The sequence below is a fragment of the Haliotis rufescens genome, unplaced genomic scaffold, assembly GCF_023055435.1.
Source record: "Haliotis rufescens isolate VD_foot unplaced genomic scaffold, xgHalRufe1.0.p SCAF_12, whole genome shotgun sequence".
Classification (NCBI taxonomy): domain Eukaryota; kingdom Metazoa; phylum Mollusca; class Gastropoda; order Lepetellida; family Haliotidae; genus Haliotis; species Haliotis rufescens.
Genome location: NW_025963802.1, coordinates 25,084,249 through 25,105,099, shown reverse-complemented (window position 1 = coordinate 25,105,099; position 20,851 = coordinate 25,084,249). Strand labels below are relative to the sequence as shown.

The 20,851-nt window shown below is 41.1% G+C and overlaps 1 protein-coding gene and 1 long non-coding RNA gene across 10 annotated transcripts in view; one reads left to right on the top strand and one right to left on the bottom strand.

The window, feature by feature from the left end:
- LOC124113358 (prominin-1-like) overlaps positions 1-20,851 on the top strand; it is a 589,013-nt gene that overhangs the window by 387,830 nt on the left and 180,332 nt on the right. For 7 of the 8 annotated variants that reach the window (XM_046473653.2, XM_046473656.2, XM_048393445.1 and 4 more), the window contains 3 exons: positions 1,324-1,398; positions 3,308-3,361; positions 17,668-17,748. In XM_046473653.2, coding sequence (XP_046329609.2) covers positions 1,324-1,398; positions 3,308-3,361; positions 17,668-17,748 — 210 coding nt within the window. Of the gene's footprint in view, positions 1-1,323; positions 1,399-3,307; positions 3,362-17,667; positions 17,749-17,958; positions 18,033-20,851 lie in introns of those variants that run through there. The other variant, XM_046473657.2, reaches the window with a different exon arrangement.
- Positions 1-20,851, bottom strand: part of LOC124113359 — a 45,561-nt gene that overhangs the window by 1,147 nt on the left and 23,563 nt on the right. The gene's annotated exons all lie outside the window — the stretch shown is intronic.

Below are 20,851 nucleotides of genomic sequence, written 5' to 3'. Positions count from 1 at the left end.
AATTTCGCTGAAGAACATTCAATTTCACCGGCGGGATATTGTTTAGCATCAGTCGCCATGCTGACAGACTTAACGGAAGTACATACAACCTTATTGGCAACAAGCACGTTTATGATTGGCTGAGAGTTACTTTGTGATGAATCAGCATGCTTGTTACAGTTTCAAAATGAAAAGCTAGCTGTATTTTGGTAGTGTCTGACTTTGTGTATTTAACTCAACACTAATTACAATTTTCATTATATTTAACTGACAAACACACTGGGAAGTCATTAAACACGTTGAGTGAGTAATTTATTTTAGCAGTGTATCGCCTTCTCTCAATACAGACAAAAGCGTAATGTGTGCATCTTATTTAGGCATTTGGCAATATGCACCGCTATATTGTTTCACCCCTAGTATTTCATATCTGAGGTTATTTTATACAGACAATAGTTGTTACATCAAGTTTAAAAGAAGCACATACTAATCACAACATATGGATAATCTGTTGACATATAAACCCCCCCAGCTATGTGTTTTGTCCCTGTGAATGAATGCATTTAACCATTTATAGGCCAATTCATTGTCATCCACTTTTGTTAAGAAATGTGACTTTGACATGATAACGCAAGAAGTGTTTACTAAAGTCAGATAAATATTAGTACATATTATCTTTATGACAGCAAATTAAGGTACGTGTAAAGGTTTTTAGTTGCCTTCAGTGGATTTGTCTTTATTAAGACATGTTGGTATGGCATGTTTGTAAGAACATGCAACTGTGTTTCCATCTAGAAATAATCAAACCTGTGATTGGCTAAAAATTGCATAAGGTTTATTAATCTTGAAGTGCATATAACATTCTTATTTAGATACTAGCTTTTGAGTTGGAAGACATGTAATTTTCTGTTATAAGTCCAGAAATACTATATATAATTCTTCAATTATGTAATAGACATGTGTTTACCCCAAACCAGAAGTGAAGTCATTAAATCAGAAGTGCCTTTATCTTTCTTTGGATGGTATCTTGAGGCTTTGGACTTTCATTTTTATGGTTGTTTTGCATTGGATTTGTGTTTTCCCCAACCTGAAGTGATGTTTTTGAAACTGGAAATGCATATAACTGTCTTACTAATTTTGCCAGAAGTGATATCATTTTAATGAAAGTGCTTTTAACTTTCTTATTAAGGATGCCTGAGGCATGTAGAACTTTCTGGTTTATAATCATATTGCAGTGAATTTGGCATGTGTTTTTGAAACCTGAATTAAACTGAAAGTGATATCATTTAAGCAAAGATTTGTTGCAATGTGTGTGAAGTGATAAGCATATCAATTCTGTGTTTTCAGACAAACTTGTCAAGTGCTGCAGATACTCTTGACAGTATTGCAAATGGCTCTTTCCATGACACCAATAATGCAAAGGTAAGACCATCTTTACATGTACGGCTGTTTTTTGTTTGAGGATCTACTCTTTGCTCTTGGTCTAGCTGCCCATGATTGTCTTGGGGGGCCCTTAATGGAATTATGTGATCAAGGCTTGCTGACTTGAGATTGTATCCCAATTGCATAGATCAGTGCTCATGATGTCATTCAATGGATTGTCTGGTCCAGACTCAATTATTTACAGTGCATTAAGCAATAAACAAATAAACCAACAAATAGAAATCTCTGCATGGATTTGGTTCAGATTTGGTTCCAATGTGTTTAAGGTTTGTTTGCAGACCCCAGATGATTTGTGGTGACTTCTGAATATATTTTTAAGGACATTGGAAATGTTTGACTCAGTTGCTGTTTGTTAAAGCTCTCAATGCTAATGTCGAACTCATTCGACACTAGCTGTGCATCTGATGTTGAATCTATTCGACAGGTGAATAGCATAAGGACACCCCCAAACAAAACTCGAAATATCTTTTTACCAAGAAGGCTTTGCGTAACATTTAAATTACCGGTACGTATGACATGCATAAATGCTCAGGTTGACCAATATCAATACTTTCAGTTGGTTATTTACCTCAAAAAGAAATTTAAAAAGTTACGGCCAAACAATGCTCTGTGACATCATCGAGTGAGCATAAGCTCCTCCGAGGGATCTATCATCTCTACATGCAATGTCATTAATATGCCGAGTGATGTTGAGAGTTTTGAATATTTGTTTATTAAATATAGCCTGCGGCAGCGCATTTTTTATTTCATGTTTTTCGTAATTCAAGTGGCTAAACTGATGATAAATGGGAACTTATATGCATATATTATTTTTTCGATTCATTAATTTTCATTAGTATGCACAGGAATGCAGTTTATTAGGTAATCAGAGCTCCAAAAAAGCTGCGTATCTGCGTGAAATACGCATCAGAAATGCAGAAATGCGCAGTAAAATATAATCCAAGCGTATCAAATACGCAACGAACATTACAGATATGCTACAAAAATAAAACTTGTGCGTATCATCAAAATATTGTGAAGTAACCACGATGACAGTTACATCATGATCATTTGCCATCACACTTTCTTGTGGAAGTATCGTGGTATTTTTTAGTCCTATAAAGATCTCGAACCCACACGACACCAGTTTGGAGGGACTAGATGAATAGTGTTTTTAAATATTTAACTTAAATACCCACATGTGTAAAAACTAGTGGGTAACAGAAATTTGAATACGCAGATAGAATTACTGATACCCAATGATTTTAAAATGCATTGTGCCAAGGATATAATAAAATGCTCTTGAAAAATTCAGTTGTTTTACGTTTGTTACTCCAGAATGTTTTTTTTATATACCTACCTAACTTTTTGGGAAAAATGTCCATTAAAAAAAATTATGAGACACATTTTTTTCTTTCTTTGATAAATTGGCCTACCTCACTTTTGAAATGAGTTTGAAGCCCGTAAACCAAGAAATAAAAAATGTGTCGCCTAATGAAATAAACAGAAAAAATGTAGGTCAATAAAGACAACAACATAATTTCAGAAGGCAATGAAGGTTCTTCAAAAATGAACCAATATGGAAATCTAACTGATACTCATTGTATCAGATAAAGAATCTTTATTGAAGTTTAGTGTCATCAATGTCAAAAAGTTCAAATTATTTTTTCAGAAATAATTTGAGCATTAGTGCTGATGGAAACATGCATTGGTGGCTGTCTGTGTTGACATTCAGAACTACATGTCTAAGTAAGCTTCAGAGCTGTGGCACTGTTGTTGTTGATTTTCTAAACATCCAAGGTGCTAATGTGGCTAATACAGTAGCTAGAAATGTTTCTGCAATTATCAATTATGTCTGTTGCCTGTCCATGGTCATTGTTTACTTAATATGGGTTTTTAATATTTCCAGAATAACCTGGTTGGATCCAGTAACAGCCTCCAGAGTTCTGTAAGCAATATCCCAGTAAGTTATAATATTTTTAACTCGCATCGACCAGTACTTCAACTTCAAGCAAACATCTCTCATTTTTGCTAAGTGTATTTATTGTATGATGCCTTATTGGAACTTCCAGGCAGGTAAATGCTTCTTTGCCACTTTGGCAAATGACCTGTTCAACAGAAGTACATGACAAAAGACTGGTGGCCAGAGTTCTGATCTCATGTACTAAATATGAGCCCAGAATGGGAGGAGCTTGAAGCTATAGAAGCTTGTTTACAGGCTGACGTTGCTTGGCAGGAGTGCTGCTGTGTTGTGTCAGGCAATAAATTCTTACTTTTTTATGCCAATTGTATAAATGGCGGGTGCTTAGTACTAGTAGGTCAGGACATGCTTACCCTTTTCGCAAACACCTGGTGTCATCACTGATTTCAGTGGTCCATTCATATAATTTTCACACTTGCTCACCCAAGTGGAATCTGTTTCCCCAGAAAATCTTAGCTGGTTTTTCTGTTGCATTGATAATTTATATTTTGTAATGTCCCGGTCGGAGTTGGATATAAAGAGTCTTTTCCGCCAACGTCGATAGGGGTTTGCAGCGACCAGGTAGTATTTAAGTGCATGGATAGGACATAATAAGTGGTCTGGAAGATCTACCGTAGGTCCAAGTGCAGGAATAGTGTAATCACAATGGCCTAAACGTCCCATAGCAGTGAACTGTTTTGGGGATACAAAGTCTGGCGGAGATTGATTTCCAGTCCTTATTGGGTAAGACTTTAGTAGTCCAAGGTGTATAATTTTGGAAACCCGACCCGCAGTTACTATGGCTACAGAACAGCAGCTTTCTATGCCTTCAGTCGGTTAGAAGAGCCAATAGAAGTACATATATATTCTATTTCGGAAGTATCCTGGGAGTGCGAATGCCTTCCAGAAGAAAAGATCTCATGAGCCCGTTCAAAATAGGGTGGTTGCTGATGATCAATCTGTCTTGTTGAAGAACAGTGTAAGGAGCAGATCTATCCCTCAATAATGCCAGGACGGAATTTATTATCCTGTCAGAGAGAAAATCGGGAACCATTGGGATAGTGAAGAAGAAGGTCTCTGCGCAGTTGCAGTGGGAGAGGATCTTCCATCAGAAGTGACAAGAGTCTGGGAAACCATGGTCAACTGGGCCAGATTGGTGCGATGAGAATGATGATACATTCTGTTATTTCTGTTACGGATCACTTTTTCCAGGAGTGCCATGATGGGAAAGGCATAGGTGAAGATGCCGGTCCAATACATTGACAGGGCATCTAGTATGAATGCCTTTGGTCCAGGATTAGGCTGGCGTAAGTGGAAAGCTGATGATTGAGGCAAGTCGTAAACAAATCCAAATGTGGTGTGTCCCACATCGCTGTGATCCATTGGAAGAGATCCATTCCTTGGACATGACCCTGCCTTTCTGGGAGAGACTCACAACTAGGGTGTTCAAATTGCCTGGAAAATGCCTGGAAGAGTATTGCAAGAGTCTGCCAAGGCAAATAGCCAAGAAGTTTCTGTCATCAGGGAATGGTACTTGGTTCCTCCCTGTTTCTGATAGTGTGGTGTGTTGGCTCGAACTGATGAGTTGTGGACTAGATCCTTCCAGGACAGAAGTGCATAAAAATTACTTTTATCTTACAGCAATTGATGTGAAGAGGCAGATGATGGGCTGGTGGTAAGTGAGGGGAGTGCCCTATATTACGACATTAATAGTTCACCAGTGAAGGCTCTGACGTCAGTTGGTTGGTAAGGACACTTTGGGTGTTGATAGAAAGATCTTGTATATGGCATTGATCCAGGATTGTAGAGGGCGTATCTACAGCCAGCCCTTGTAAGTCATATCCTGTGATGAGATCAACTTGCTGAGAAGGGACATCCACCATCTGATCGAAGGACCGGGATGAGATACTGGCTTTTTTATCATTAGTAGCATGGAGGTATCGATCATCCAGAGGGCAGAGATATCCCATGGTCGGAAGGAAGCGGGCGCCTATGTAAATGATGTCCTGAGTAAGAGTCAGAGAAACCCTGATGTGTCAGAAATTTTTTGGGCGTTTTGAATATGCTGAGATTTGTCCTGATTGGCCACTACAAAATTGTACTAGTATCTGTGGAAGTGCATGTTATCCTGGTTAAAGAACCAAGTGGCAATCAAGATCCTGAACGGAAGTACCCGGAACTTGTAGCAGTGGCCATTGACTGTAAACTGGAGATATCTCTGGAATGAAGGAAGAAACAGCATGTGGAGGAACGCAGCTTGGACTTCAATCCTGAAGAGCCAATAGGCTTGACATAGTGTTGACTAGTTATTTCGGCCCGATTACATCTGATATTTTGGTGGAGGATCAAGAAGGAATTGTTCAGGACCATTGGGTCTATTATCCTCATTTCGAGAATGTGTATCCATATCTTTTTCCCGTATGGCCTGCTTGACTAATAGGGTTTTGATAGCGAGTGTGGCAGCCACCAACTTAGCTCCTTTCAGAGGGAATCTGTTGCCCCTGGGTCTGGATACAAGTTGAGACCTGGGATTCGAAATGAAGCTTTTATCTGTGGTTGACAACGTGTAGGATCTAGTAGTCAGATGTATTAAGTCTCCAGTTGTCGGTGAAGAGGGACAGACGTCCCCCCCCACTGGACCGGGAGTAGGTATACTCTTCAAAAACAGAAACGCAATACGGATATTTTTGGCCATAAAATCAAAATAAAAAGTCAAGAGGTGCAAAATGAAAAGGTTTAATATGTTATAGTGTCTGTTTCAAATTTCTCGGATCAAAATGATCTCAACAAGGACATGGAAATAGTGAATCTGGAAACATGTACCATTTGGGGGAAAAAAGGCCATGGAGCTGCATGCACTGCACGTGCAGCAGCACTAAGAACAGTACAGTCAAGTCTCGTTAATCCAACACTCATTAATCCTACAATCAGCCTTATCTGACACAAATGATGGGAACTGATTTAATCAGTGCTGTTTAGACCTGTTAATCTGACAGTCTCGCACTTCGACTCCCACACACCTAATTTGCAACGAATTGCTGAAATCACTCATTAATCAGTCTCGTTAATCCAAAACAGTGATCAGCGTACTCCGTGGTCATCTGCCCGCGAGTACACAGCCCCGTGTTTTGATGCAAGACGAGTCGGTGAGTAGCTGCATATTTCAATGGCTGAGGACTACTGCTGAGGACATCCCATTACAGGTCATCTCAGAATGACCTTTCGCGAACTTTGACCAACCAATGAAATTACTAACAGGAAGTCGACATTAGCCACCAAGAAAGCAGCTTTCTCAAGCATTGCGGCACTAGTTTCAAATTAGCGACTTCCATTCAAGACTATGCTTTAGAAAGTAGTTTTGAATCAGTCATACAGTCCGTAACAGTAGTTTTGTGAATATTTTATTTTTCCTTTTCCTATGTGTTCGTATCGTTTTCTATTGTGTTGTTGTCCAAATTTCGATCAGGAACGTTGAAAGTACCTAATTTTGTTTATCCAACATACTCGTTAATCCGACATAATTATATGCAACCAACAATTAACGGGACTTGACTGTATTAAAGTGCACGGTTTTTGATTGCCTGGCATCTGCGTCAATCGAACAGTGACAGTTCAACAACATACCAAGATTAACAGAATTGCAAATAAACAATGTCATAGGCCGCTTGCAGGCAGGGGAATCCGGATCAGCTGTAGCTAGGGTTTTCAATGTAGCGCCCAGCACCATCACAAGGCTATGGGATCGGTTTCAACAGCATGGGTCAACACGTGATCGGCCAAGTCAGGACGACCAAGAGTAACCACCTAAGCCCAAGATCGTTACATCCAACTGTGTCACCTACGTGAAAGGAGGGCCACAGCCACCTCAACCGTATCCCAAATACCCGGACTGCACAGGATCTCCGACCGTACGAAACAATTTAAGAGCAGCAGGTATACGAGCAAGACGTCCTGTTCAACTTGTCATATTGAGTCGACAACATCATCAGCACCAACTGCATTGGTGTCGTCAACGGAAGTACCCGGAATTTGTAGCAGTGGCCATTGACTGCAAACTGGAGATATCTCTGGAATGAAGGAAGAAACAGCATGTGGAGGAAGGCATCTTTGACGTCGATCCTGAAGAGCCAATAGGCTTGACATAGTGTTGACTGTGGTTTTTGGCCAGATTACATCTGACATTTTGGTGGAGGATCAAGAAGGAATTGTTCAGGACCATTGGGTCTATTATCCTCATTTCGAGAATGTGTGTCCATATCTTGGAGTTTCAGATTGGCCTGTTTGACTAATAGGGTTTTGATAGCGAGTGTGGCAGCCACCAACTTAGCTCCTTTCAGAGGGAATCTGTTGCCCCTGGGTCTGGATACAAGTTGAGGCCTGGGATTCGAAATGAAGCTTTTATCTGTGGTTGACAACGTGTAGGATCTAGTAGTCAGATGTATTAAGTCTTCAGTTGTCGGTGAAGAGTCGTAACCCACTGGACCGGGAGTAGGTATACTCTTCAAAAACAGAAACGCAATACAGGTATTTTTGGCCATAATTTATGTCTGTTTGGTCCAATTTTTGATCAGCAACGTTGAAAGTACCTAATTTTGTTTATCCAACATACTCGTTAATCAGACATAATCATATGCAACCAACAATGTCGAATTAACAGGACTTGAATGTATTAAAGTGCACGGTTTTTGATTGCCTGGTATCTGCGTCAATCGAACAGTTACAGTTCAACAACATGCCAAGATTAACAGAAATGCAAAGAAACAATGTCATAGGCCGCTTGCAGGCAGGGGAATCCGGATCAGCTGTAGCTAGGGTTTTCAATGTAGCGCCCAGCACCATCACAAGGCTATGGGATCGGTTTCAACAGAATGGGTCAACACGTGATTGGCCAAGTCAGGACGACCAAGAGTAACCACCCACGCCCAAGATCGTTACATCCGACTGTGTCACCTACGTGAAAGGAGGGCCACAGCCACCTCAACCGTATCCCAAATACCCGGACTGCACAGAATCTCTGACCAGACTGTACGAAACCATTTAAAAGCAGCAGGTATACGAGCAAAACGTCCTGTTCAACGTGTCATATTGAGTCGACAACATCATCAACACCAACTGCATTGGTGTCGTCAACACAGAGATGTCTGGTTCAGCGACAAATCAAGATTTCTCCTCCTACGACGGGATGGAAGAGCACGGGTCTACAGACATTGGGTAGAACGTTACGCCGGAAACTGCGTACAAGAAGTGGGCAGGTTTGGTGGGGGTAGCGTTATGATGTGAGCAGCTATCTCACATCATGGCAGGACAGGTTGGTCCATATCCAGGCCAATCTTACGCCTCAACGATAAATCAACTAAATTTCCTCCCGATTGCAGCCAACAGCAACTGTGTATTCCAGCAGGACAAAGCTCAACCGCATACAGCACATATCACAAGAGCCTGTCTACACAACAATGTTCTCCTCTGGTCCTCCAGATCCCTGGATTTGAACCCGATAGAGCACCTGTGGGATGAATTGGATTGACGGCTACGCTGACGTCAACCACAACCCCAGATGTTGCAGCAGTTGGCTTTTGCATTGCAGGCCGAGTAGGCTACCATTCCCCAGGATGTGATTTGCATTAGCGTCTCTTCCATGGACAAGAGATGTCAGGCCGCTATTGATTCCAACGGGGGACATACGCGTTATTGATTGTAGCTGACCTTCACCTTGGACCAAGTGTTCTCTCCACAACATTTTGGCTCAATACCTTGTATGGTTTCTCATATAAATGTATTTTCCTACCTCACACATATCTGGCTGTGGCTTAATCACCATTGCTTGGATTCAGACAAACAAAAGGAGTCAGGCTGTTGTTGGGAGCGGTCAGGTCTCCAAAAAGCTTGAGAGAGTTCCTTGCCCGACAGGATTAATATATCTTTCTTGGATGTTCACAGAAGGAAACATCCCAGGAGTGCTTATGTAGTCGCTTAGCCAAGTACGATGAACTATGGGCCTTCACTACTAAGTTGATGTTAGACCTGAAAGCGCTTGGTCTATGATTGTCCTAAACTGGTCGTTGAAAAGTTTTGGGGCAATAATGGATTGTGTTATCATCATCTTTTGGGCCTGAGACAAGTCGGCCCTACAACGGACTTGTGATAGTAGTTGTTGCCGTTACATCCACAGAGATTGGGAAGGAAGTCCAAACTTGCATCAAAAGGAACTCCTCTTGCATGCACACAACATCAGTAGAAGCTAACAATTTCAGTCCACTATGATATAATGATAACATAAAAAATCTTAAAATGGCCTATATCTCCTGGTCCTGATGGTACCTTAACAATTGGGCAGTTTGGCAAGGACTATAGGACTAGTGCCAATTTCTATTGTTTTTCGTATTTGTTTGCTGAGTCGTCTGGTCCATAGAGGGTTGAAAGTCAGGAATAATATGGTAAATGGCATCTAACACATCTAGAAAGGAAAGTTAGACCTGTAGTCCCTAAGATGGTACCTGTCAGCCTGGAAATAATCCTACCCATAGTTCTGATCAGAATCTGATCTAAATGTATAGAGGGAAGGGGGTTTCCTGACAGGAACCAAGGGGTTGTTGTGATTCTAGATAATAACTGGGATCCACAAATTCCCCATATGGGTCGTCCTATTAACCGTGACTGGAAGACTGTCATGAAAACCAGTGGGCCATAGGGCCCTTACAATCATGTTGATCAACTTCGAACACGCACTGGTCATCACTACTAACTGTAAAGGGAGCCAGACGGTGCTGAAATGAGTCCCTGCGTTGGTCACATGGTTATGCTGAAGATCGAATTACACTTACAGTGTGGGTGCCCATGCTGTTATCACATGGTGGTCAAGATGACCCCATAACCACATACCCCATGCAGTCTGAGCGGGAGCCGGGTGGAGGCTAATAGGAACCCATGCAGAAATCTAAAACATGAATTTTGCTTCCACATCACTGTAGGGCAAGCCTAGCATCACAACTCAAGGGAGAACACAAATCATCATTGTTGATGGGATCCCAAGATGACGGTGTTCCAGATCAAGTTCCTCCCATTTGTGGAAATGCTGGGACATATCATTATGTTGCAGCAGGATAGTGCCCTCCCACTCATTGAACATGTTGTAACAAAAGTCTTGAAGCACGATAACATTGCTGTACTGCCATGGCAGGCTGTTTCTCCAGACCTCTCCCCCATAGAACATATCGAGGATGAGTTGGAAAGATTCCTAGAACAGGATCAGAACCAGCCGGTAGTGTTAACTTAGTTGAACCAATCTTTGATTGACATTTAGAACAAGGCTGTTTTCAATCATCTGGTCTCTCCTACATGCCACTGTTGCCTTGCCCTTATCAATCAATGACACCCGATAATGAAATTAATTGATTTGTTGTCTCTCCTGTTGCCAGGTATGGGTTTTTACAATGAAGAGTTATGATGAAACATTAACAAGTCGAATGACCAAATATGTGACATTTACACAACTTAATATTATGAAGCACAGTTACTGAGCTCCCTTTTATTTTCACTGTACTGGTGAATGTGGTAGACATGAGTTATTTATTGATAATCATAACAGATGTATTAAGTGTAAACAATGGCCAGATATAGGTTTCCGAAGCAGTGCTATATATATTTGTTAATGAAGTCTTTGGATCAGGTTAATTGCTAAACTTGGGCTACACAGGTTAAAACATTACTATTTTGTTATGGTTTCTGTTATGTTTTGATTGGCCAGGAAGTTTTTGATGACGTTCTATTTTGTCATTAGAATTTTGTTTCTTCCGAAATTAAAAGAGGATCGTATTCTGCAGGATTGGTACAGAATGGTATGTCAATCTAGTAAGTTGGTAATTTATAAGGAGAGTCCTTCCTTGATCTTAATAAGGAATGTGGAAATATGGAAACGTCATAGAACAAACCAGATGACGTCACTATTGAACGTGACTTCACCTATCCCTATCCTATGACGTCACCTAACAATGGGCGAGATAATGGCCCGTCGTCAAGCAAAATGAGGGCATTATCAAGTTACAGTGGCCCGCTCATTTTTTATAACATGCAGGCGGTTTAATGATAATTCTATCCATTTTAGCTATAATTAGGGGTAAGACATTAAGGCAATGAGTGGGCTTCTCTGTGGACTCCCAATTGTGCTCCCCTTCTTGCTGATTTGTTTTTTTCATGCATATGAATTGGAATTTATGTGAAGATTGGCAAATCAAAACAAGGCAATTTGGTCAAGAATTGTATAGATCACATCAAACTTGTTGTAGGAATTGAACTGATGGATTCAGCAGGACCATGTGATGAAGGGCATTCCACTTGTCTTCCCAGCACCCAAACATCATCTCTTCTTTATGCTTTTAACTGATGTGTAGCTCACAGCCTGACAACCCAAGGGCAATGGAATACTTACAAGATGGAACTTCTTATCATCTGTTGAGAGGTGAAGGCAACCGACTTTGCCTTTCAAGGCTTGGAAGCACCCCCTGTTCTTATTTTCAATCCTTGTAGCCATGGACAACACCATGGTTGCAACCTACATCAGACACCAGATCAGGAACCAGTTCAACATCATGTCAGACAGCCTTTTCAGATATATTCTCCTGGATAACTGGATTTGTTTGCAACATGTCTCAACATCAAGGGTCTCGTCTTTGTCAGTCACGTACCGGGCCCACAAGCTCTTCAAGTGGACAGAAGTGGACCATGGTTTCCTGCCACCTTTCAAAAAATATTTGTAATTCCGATCATTCCCTTCAGTACTCAGTAGATCTTGAAGTAAATGGAAATTACCGATATGGCCATAGTCTGCCAGCCATACAAGGGTGGCAGCTTATAACTTCTTTAGAGGTGAAGTTTGAGAAATTATTGTTTTATTATTTATCTTTGTTGTAAAAGGTCTTGAAAATGTAATTGTCAGGCCCTGAAGAGCATTTAATTTTGTTACTATATATCTGTATGAAAGAATTAGTGTGTTCTTAGCTATAATAAGGCATAAAACACTCATTTATAATTTTATATTTTATATAATTTTCTTGTTTTCCTTTACTAAAGTGAACTAGAGACATAGAGATATTTTACAGTGTCTTGATATCACTGACTTCCACTGTTTAATGGTAAACATGAGTGAGCTAAATTTTAATGTCGCATCAGCATATATTCAGCCAATTAGCGATGATTTGTTTGGGTAAAAAATCATAACTCTTGTCCTTTCTCTCTGTTACTGTATAGACGGTATTGTAAGTGTTGTTTTTTTTGTTGATTCTTTGTAAAATTGAATCTTAATATCTGTTACGTATTGATGGCTTGAGAGTTACCTCCCTTACTGTACGCATACAGGCATGACGTCACTGTTAGCGTCGTCTGATGGCGTTCTGGAAGCTGAGAAGTAAATCCAATGACCAACCACTTCTATCTGTTATAACTTGGTAGTTATGAAGTCTGGTAGCATCAAACACTTAACATGGTGTCAGAAGTAAAACTTAGATTGCTATCATAACGTTGAACTGTGTTGAAATTCCCTATTCTGACTGTTTCTGTTCCCTGTCTGACTGACCGCGTGCGTTTCTGATGCATGTCACCTATTTTCGTGATACCGATACGGCGTGGTAAATCTACTGAACTGTGTCATATTTCGTTGTGAAATTTGATATATACTCTGACTGTAAGGGATTTCAACCAGTAATCTGAACTGTTTCTGATATGATCTATGAGAACAACGGTGTTTTTTCTATCTGAACTGACTGAATACTATTCTGTGTGTAATTGAATCTACGGAAAGCCATTACGCCATATTGCTTGATTACTGTTGTTGACTGATCATGGCAGAAGGTAATCAGGCTGCACTCCAAGTTGTTCACATACCAGTTAACATTCCACTGCCTACTAGATTAGATCTGAAAGGTGATCTGTCTAGAAATTTCAAGAAATTCAAACGAATGTGGGAAAATTATGAGCTTGCTTCTCGCACTAGGACTGATAGTGAGGAATGTCGATCGGCTACCCTATTGACATGTATTGGTCCAGATGTCTTAGACGTTGTAGATGGATTAGAATTTGAAAATGAAGCAGATAGACAGAAGGTGGACAAAATACTGGAAAAACTTGAACATTATTGTATAGGGGAAACAAATGAAACTTGGGAAAGATACAATTTCAACAGAAGGGACCAGGAACAATCCGAGTCCATTGATTCTTATGTTGCAGTATTAAGAAATCTTGCAAAGATGTTCAGTTTGTAAGTCAAAGGAAACCCAACAAGTCACAGAAACCTAATGCTAAGCAACAGATCAAAACATCTGAACTGCTCAAATGTAAGTTCTGTGGAAAGAGGCATGAGTTTCAAAAGAAAGAATGTCCGGCATGGGGTAAGACTTGTGCAAAATGCAAAAAGAGAAATCACTTTGCTGCTTTGTGTCCTGGAAAGAGCAAAGACAGGGTTCACATGGTGGATAGTGATACGGAAGATAGTGAGTCTGAAGAGTTTGTAATGTCTGTAACTTCTGACTGTGTCAATTCTGTACAAGTTGATGAAATGAACTTGGTCAATCAGAATTACCCCAAAAGGATATTTGCAACATTGGTTGTGAATAGAGAGGAAGTTGAATTTCAACTTGACTGTGGGTCAACTGTTAACATTCTGCCTTCTTCTGTGTATTCTCAAGTGTTCAGGGATGACAACTTCAGTAAATTGGACGCTAATCTGATTTCCACACTGCGAATGTACAACGGTGCTGAGACAAAACCTCTTGGGAAGATACGTGTGTCACTACAAAACCCCAAGAATGGTCGCAGGTACAGTGTTGAGTTTCTAATTGTGTCTGAGAAGGGATGCAAACCAATATTAGGGGCACGAGCTGTTCAACAGATGCAACTGATCACTGTGAACTTTGACAATATTCTGTTGATGGAATCACCCGAGGTGAATCTAACTGCTGACTCTTCACTTGAGCCTGGGAAACTGGAAATGACTGATATCAAACAAAATTATCAGGATTTGTTTGATGGTGAGGGAACTCTGGAAGGCTTTCTACACTTGGAGGTTGACAATACTGTAACCCCAGTACAGTTACCATGTCGCAAGATTCCTGTTGCTGTACAATCTCAGCTGAAATCTGAACTGGAAAGACTGACGGAGCAGAAGATTATTACACCTGTTGACATACCAACAGACTGGGTGTCAGCCTTGGTGGTGGTGCAGAAACCGAGGACAAACAAAATCAGGATCTGTATCGACCCGAAACCGTTAAACAAGGCACTTAAGAGAAACCATTATCCGATAATGACTATAGATGATGTGTTGCCTAAGTTGGCCAAGGCCAAATGTTTCTCTTTGGTGGATGCCAAAAATGGGTTCTGGCATGTTCAGTTGGATGAACAGAGCAGTTACCTGACAACGTTTGAAACTCCCTGGGGAAAGTACCGTTGGCTCCGTATGCCATTTGGCCTCTCACCAGCTCCTGAAGAGTTCCAACGACGACTGAATGATGCCATATCTGGACTGGATGGTGTTCGTGCGATTCATGATGATATCTTAGTTTACGGCGTGGGAGAAACTGATCAGGATGCTGAGGTCGATCACGACAAGAAATTGATCGCCCTTTTTAATTGTTGTCGAGCGAAGGACATCAACCTGGGTCATGTACTCACTGCTGATGGACTCCAAATTGATGAGACCAAGGTTGAGGCTATAAAGAAAATGCCTTCACCTACTGACAAACAAGGTGTGCAACGCATCTTGGGGATGGTCAACTATGTGCAAAAGTTTGTACCCAATCTCTCTAAAATCACCGCTCCACTGAGGGATCTGCTGAAAGGTGAAGTGAACTTTCGATGGGACAACACTGTACATGGACAGTGCTTGGAGAAGATTAAGCACATTCTGTCAGAACCTCCTGTTCTGAAATATTTTGATAAAGAAGCTGTCACACATCTCCAATGTGATGCTTCACAAAGTGGCCTCGGAGCTTGTCTTATGCAAGATGGACAACCAGTGGCATATGCATCCAGATCAATGACAAGCACAGAGCAACATTACGCTCAGATAGAAAAGGAAATGCTTGCAATAGTCTTTGGACTGGAACGTTTTGACCAGTATGTGTATGGACGCAAGGTGACCATAGAGACAGATCACAAACCTTTAGAGTCCATCTTGAGAAAGAGCCTCCTGAGCGCACCTAAAAGGCTGCAACGCATGATGCTACGGTTGCAGAAGTACGACTTTACAGTGGTGTACAAGAAAGGAAGCCTGATGTTCATGGCTGACACATTAAGTCGTGCGTACTTACCACATGACAGACAATTGATCACTGACGAAGGCCAAGTGTTGATGATAGACATGAGGAGCCCAACAGCTATTGACATTGAGACAATTCAAATGGTCGAGCATTTATCCATATCTCAACAGAGACTAGCTGAACTGAAACAAGCCACAAGTAAAGATACTTGCATGAGCAAGCTGATGCAGCTCATACAGCAAGGCTGGCCACCGTCAAAGGAAGATGTACCACACTCAGTAAGTGAGTACTTTACCTTTCGGGACGAACTCTCTATGCAGAATGGCGTAGTATTCAAGGGCGAGCGTGTTGTTGTACCTGCAAGTATACGTGGCAACATCATGGAGAGAATTCACTCAAGCCACATCGGTGTGCAAGGGGGTATACGACGAGCAAAAGAACTTGTCTACTGGCCGAACATGGGACAGGAGATAATAGATCTTGTAAGCAAGTGTGAAACCTGCAACACCCTACAACAAGACCAAAGCAGGGAGCCTTTGATCAGTCATCATATTCCTACTCGTCCCTGGGAGAAACTGGGTTGCGATTTGTTTGAGTTTGATGAGAAAGACTTTTTGATTACTGTGGACTATTATTCCGACTTCTTTGAAGTTGACAGACTCCACAGCAAGAAAGCTCCTGAAATCAACAAGAAGCTCAAGTCACATCTAGCTAGACATGGGATTCCAAATCAGATTATCTCCGATAACGGTCCACCGTTCAACTCTGAAGCTTTTCGTAAGTTCTCAGACAACTATGAATTTGAGCATGTTACGTCGTCACCTCGTTACCCACAATCCAACGGGAAAGTTGAAAGCGCGGTGAAGATAGCTAAGAAGCTGATGACAAAGTCACTACATGCCCAAACTGATCCTTACTTAGCTCTCCTGGACTGGCGAAATGTTCCAACAGAGGGAATAGGATTTTCTCCGGTACAGCGACTCTTTAGCAGGAGAACAAAGACCAAACTCCCAACAGCAAGTACACTTTTACAACCAAAGACCGTTGATGGTGTGTCAGACAAGATAGCTTGTAAAAAATCTAAACAAGCTTACTACTTCAATCGAGGCACCACGAACTTCCTGCTCTGAAGGAGGGAGATGTGGTAAGAGTCAAGCCTACTAAGTTCGACAAACAGTGGAAGAAAGCTGTTATAGAACAACAGGTGGATGTGAGGTCGTATGAACTGCGTACAGAAGATGGCAGTAACTTGCGCAGAAACAGACGACATTTGAGAAAGTCTCATGAAGCTCCTCCATTGTTTGTGGATACAGATATGGCTGAAAGGAACCGGTTAGAACCAGATCTGTGTGTGGAAAGAACTTCCGCTGAAACTCCTATGAGGAACTGTACTGACAAGCCTGTAGACCAAACATCAAGCAAAACTACAGAGAGAGTTCAGATTCCTGCACAGACAACTAGACAGTCAAGTGAGACAACTGAGAAGAGAACTTCTCGTGGTCGTGTGATCAAACAACCGTCTAGATTCAGAGTTTATCTTACAAATTAAGAACTTTAAAGTAAAGCTGTTTTGCAGTAAAATTGTGTTATGGACTGTAAGCCTTTTTGAAAGGACGAAGAACTGTTTAGTTTTTATGTTATGAACTGTGTGCCTTACTAAGGACGAAATCAATTCATAATTGTTATTGTGTTGAAAGTTTGGGAAGTGTTTCAAATATGCTTTCGGTTTTCAGCAACTGAGCTGTTAAGAACAAAGACTTGTTTTACCATTAGTATTGCATTAATGTTTCCAGACTTTAAAGGTTACCCTTGAAAGGGGAGATGTTACGTATTGATGGCTTGAGAGTTACCTCCCTTACTGTACGCATACAGGCATGACGTCACTGTTAGCGTCGTCTGATTGCGTTCTGGAAGCTGAGAAGTAAATCCAATGACCAACCACTTCTATCTGTTATAACTTGGTAGTTATGAAGTCTGGTAGCATCAAACACTTAACAATATCCCATATTTATGCAATAAGTGATATGTGTTAAATACGTTAAAAATGTTTCTTTGATGCAGACAACCATCAGCAATGTTACACAGAGCTTGAACAACACCCAGGAGTATCTACAGAACAATGGTTCAGAGGCAGTCAAATCTGTAAGTAAAACATATCCATACAAGAAAACATTTGAGTCTTTGAAAGGCATTTAGAAGTGATACACATAAGGAAGATGATGTGTATCATCACCTCATGAATGAGTAAGCATATACTCCAAAACGTGTTCCTCATAATATAGAAGTTGACATCCATAAATTCTCTTCCTTAAGAAAAACATCTTGACAACTGTGCTATTACCACCCTTACAGATCCTTGTGTATGCAGTTTTCGATCACAAAAGGACCATTGCTGTGCCCTGACATTGGATAAATAAATATGGAACCTAACTTGACTTTTTATTGATGTTTTGCACAAATCTTGATTGATTTTTCCCTTGAAATAACAAAGCGATCAGCCAATCATCTTGAAAGTGAGTCATTGGATTTCGATCTGATCATTGGCTGACCATCAGTGATCTCCCTTGAGCAACTATGGTGCATTTGGAGGGCTACAAATTTTACACCTACATCTTATCGCTGTCGTGATACATAAAATGATTAATTTTACAAATATATATACAAGTTACATACTGGTCGCAAGGTTGCAAGACATAGGATGTATGTATTGGCAAGACAAACAGAATAATATGTTGACGCACCCAGTTTATCAATGGTAGAGATACATGGGACCTATGTCCATCATAAATAATGAGAATTGAAGTGTCAGTGTGTTTGGCAGCTTGACTTTTGAGAATATGCCAGGGATTTGGTCGGGCCTCACTCTGAAGCACGTGTTGCACATGTTGTCTCCTGAGGCAAGAGATTTAGTTTTAAATATTGAACAAAAGTTATCAATATAATTCCAAGAATACTACCCCTATTACATCATTGCCATAAATCCTGTATTTTGGCTGCAGTGACACCAAACTTAGACTTTCAAGGTTTCACCTGAGGTCCTCTTCACTGTCATCTATACAACATTAGTTGTCCCCAAAATAGCACCAGCAGCTCACAGCTCTTACGTGTGTCAAGAAAACCTTCACTTCTTTCCCGATAAACATCAGTCCACTAGAGGCAGACGTGTGGGGAGGTGGGAGGTAGTACTTCTGATGTAATAGAAGTAGTATTAAGGAGTATAAACAATGATAACTATTATTCCATAATTCTTACGAATCATCTATCTCTATTACATCATTGCCAGAATATACCAGGGGGAAAAGGCGGGTTCTGTCTCCCTGTATAGTTGACAGCTGTACCCAATAAACCTTGTGCTTCAATCGTATAACTGATCCAGATCCCCGAGAAATGTAATGTTGAATTATTCCAGAGGACTTGAAAATCATGTAGTGAAATCATCAGACCATATGTGATACTTTCTCTAAAACTACTGTTATATTGCTGATATTTCAGTTATGAGTATCCCTATACCTGGATATCATGACCTGGTATGATTCTTACATCAGTTTTAAGGTCTTAACTACATTTTATTTACATCACTTCCGGTCTTAATGACCTCATTCTCTTTTATGACGTCATTTTGGATTATGAAGACGTCATTAAAGACATCACTTCCGGTATTTATGACGCCTCTTCCTGTCTCATTTCTCTTCCGAATGTGACGTCACTTCCAATCAACCACTTAACTTCACTGCTATGTGTGCACTAGTCAAAATAGTACAAGAAGGCTTATTCACCCTATGAAGCTGAAGGTGAATTTCCTTGCCCCCCCCCCCCTTTTTTTTTTTGTGTGTAGGAGGGAGGACAGACTATTGGTTCATAATAGTCTGCGCAGTAGGTAACAATCGGGCCTAATAAGAAGATTCTCTTTAGATAGGGCTGAATGTCACGCAAGTAAAGGGAAGTGAAGGTGTTGTGTGATTCCCACAGCTCAAAACTAAAATAAAAAAGCTCTAATTTTGTGGGCCAAGCATAAGCCCAGGAGGGTTGTAGTGTCCTGGGCCTGACATTATATCCTGTGTATCCAATTAGTGACAGGCCATCGGGATTCCTTGGCGAGCATGGAGCTAACCACTCAACACCATGATCTTCGTACCGACGGCCATCCTGTAAACAACTTCTACCAGAATCATGGATGCCGTTAGAAGACGGGCCGCATGGGCACCACAGGGATCTACCTATCTGTCTGGAGCCCGACTTTTTTTTATGAGACTCCCCCAGCTGCCTCCCACTCTCATTCAGACACTGAATCTCAGTATGACTACATGGAGTAAGTAACTCAACCCCCATGGGAGTTTGGAACACCTTTATCCTTCGTGCACCTACAAGATGCATTATACCAGTTTATGTCTTATCTGACTCCCCGCATGGACCAGTTCAGTCCATCGTTGATGCCAGAATATGCCGGGTGCAGCACCCCTGTGTCATCCCACTTTCCTCAGACACTCCCATGGCCGAGCTATGCACAGGGAATTGTCAATCGCACTTCTCATAACCTCCACAGAGAGAAGAGGAAGTTTTATCAAACCCATGAGCCACTGATACCGGATGAAACGGGCACTGGATGAAGACTTCTTAAAGCTGGTCAAGAGCAAACAGCCAACTGTCCAACTCTTTCGTTCTTATTGCCTTGGACAACACAACAGTCATGGCCTACATACAGAAGCAAGTCGAAACACCGGTCCACCTCTCTGATGATGGAGACCTCACATTTATTCGACTTGGCCGACTCATTACCTTGCTGGATGGAAGCGATGCATAAACCAGGGAAATTGAACATCCTCACAGACAGCCTGTCCAGACACGGCAGGATCATATCGATCCTGGATCACGTTGACATTGGAAAAGCCACACGTAGTTCTTTTTGCGACTTGTCTGAACCAACGACTTCCAGTCTACATCATCCCGATTCTGAATCCAAACATCTTCCCGAGGCAAGAGAGTTAACTGACTTTAAATGTCCCTTCTATGTTTCTCCTAGCGACCAATCAGATTCCACCTCTCGTATCACTTGCATTTGCTTCAAACAAAACTGTGGCGCCCTGTCAAGTCGATCTTATCGATAATCAAGATCTATATACATTTATGTATTGTGATAAAACGAGTCTTACGTCGCGAAGTGCATCAAATCACGTGAGCATCCTTGATTAAAAACATGAAAAGATATAGAAAACATCTGTTGACGGCTAGTTAGCGGTGCACATGC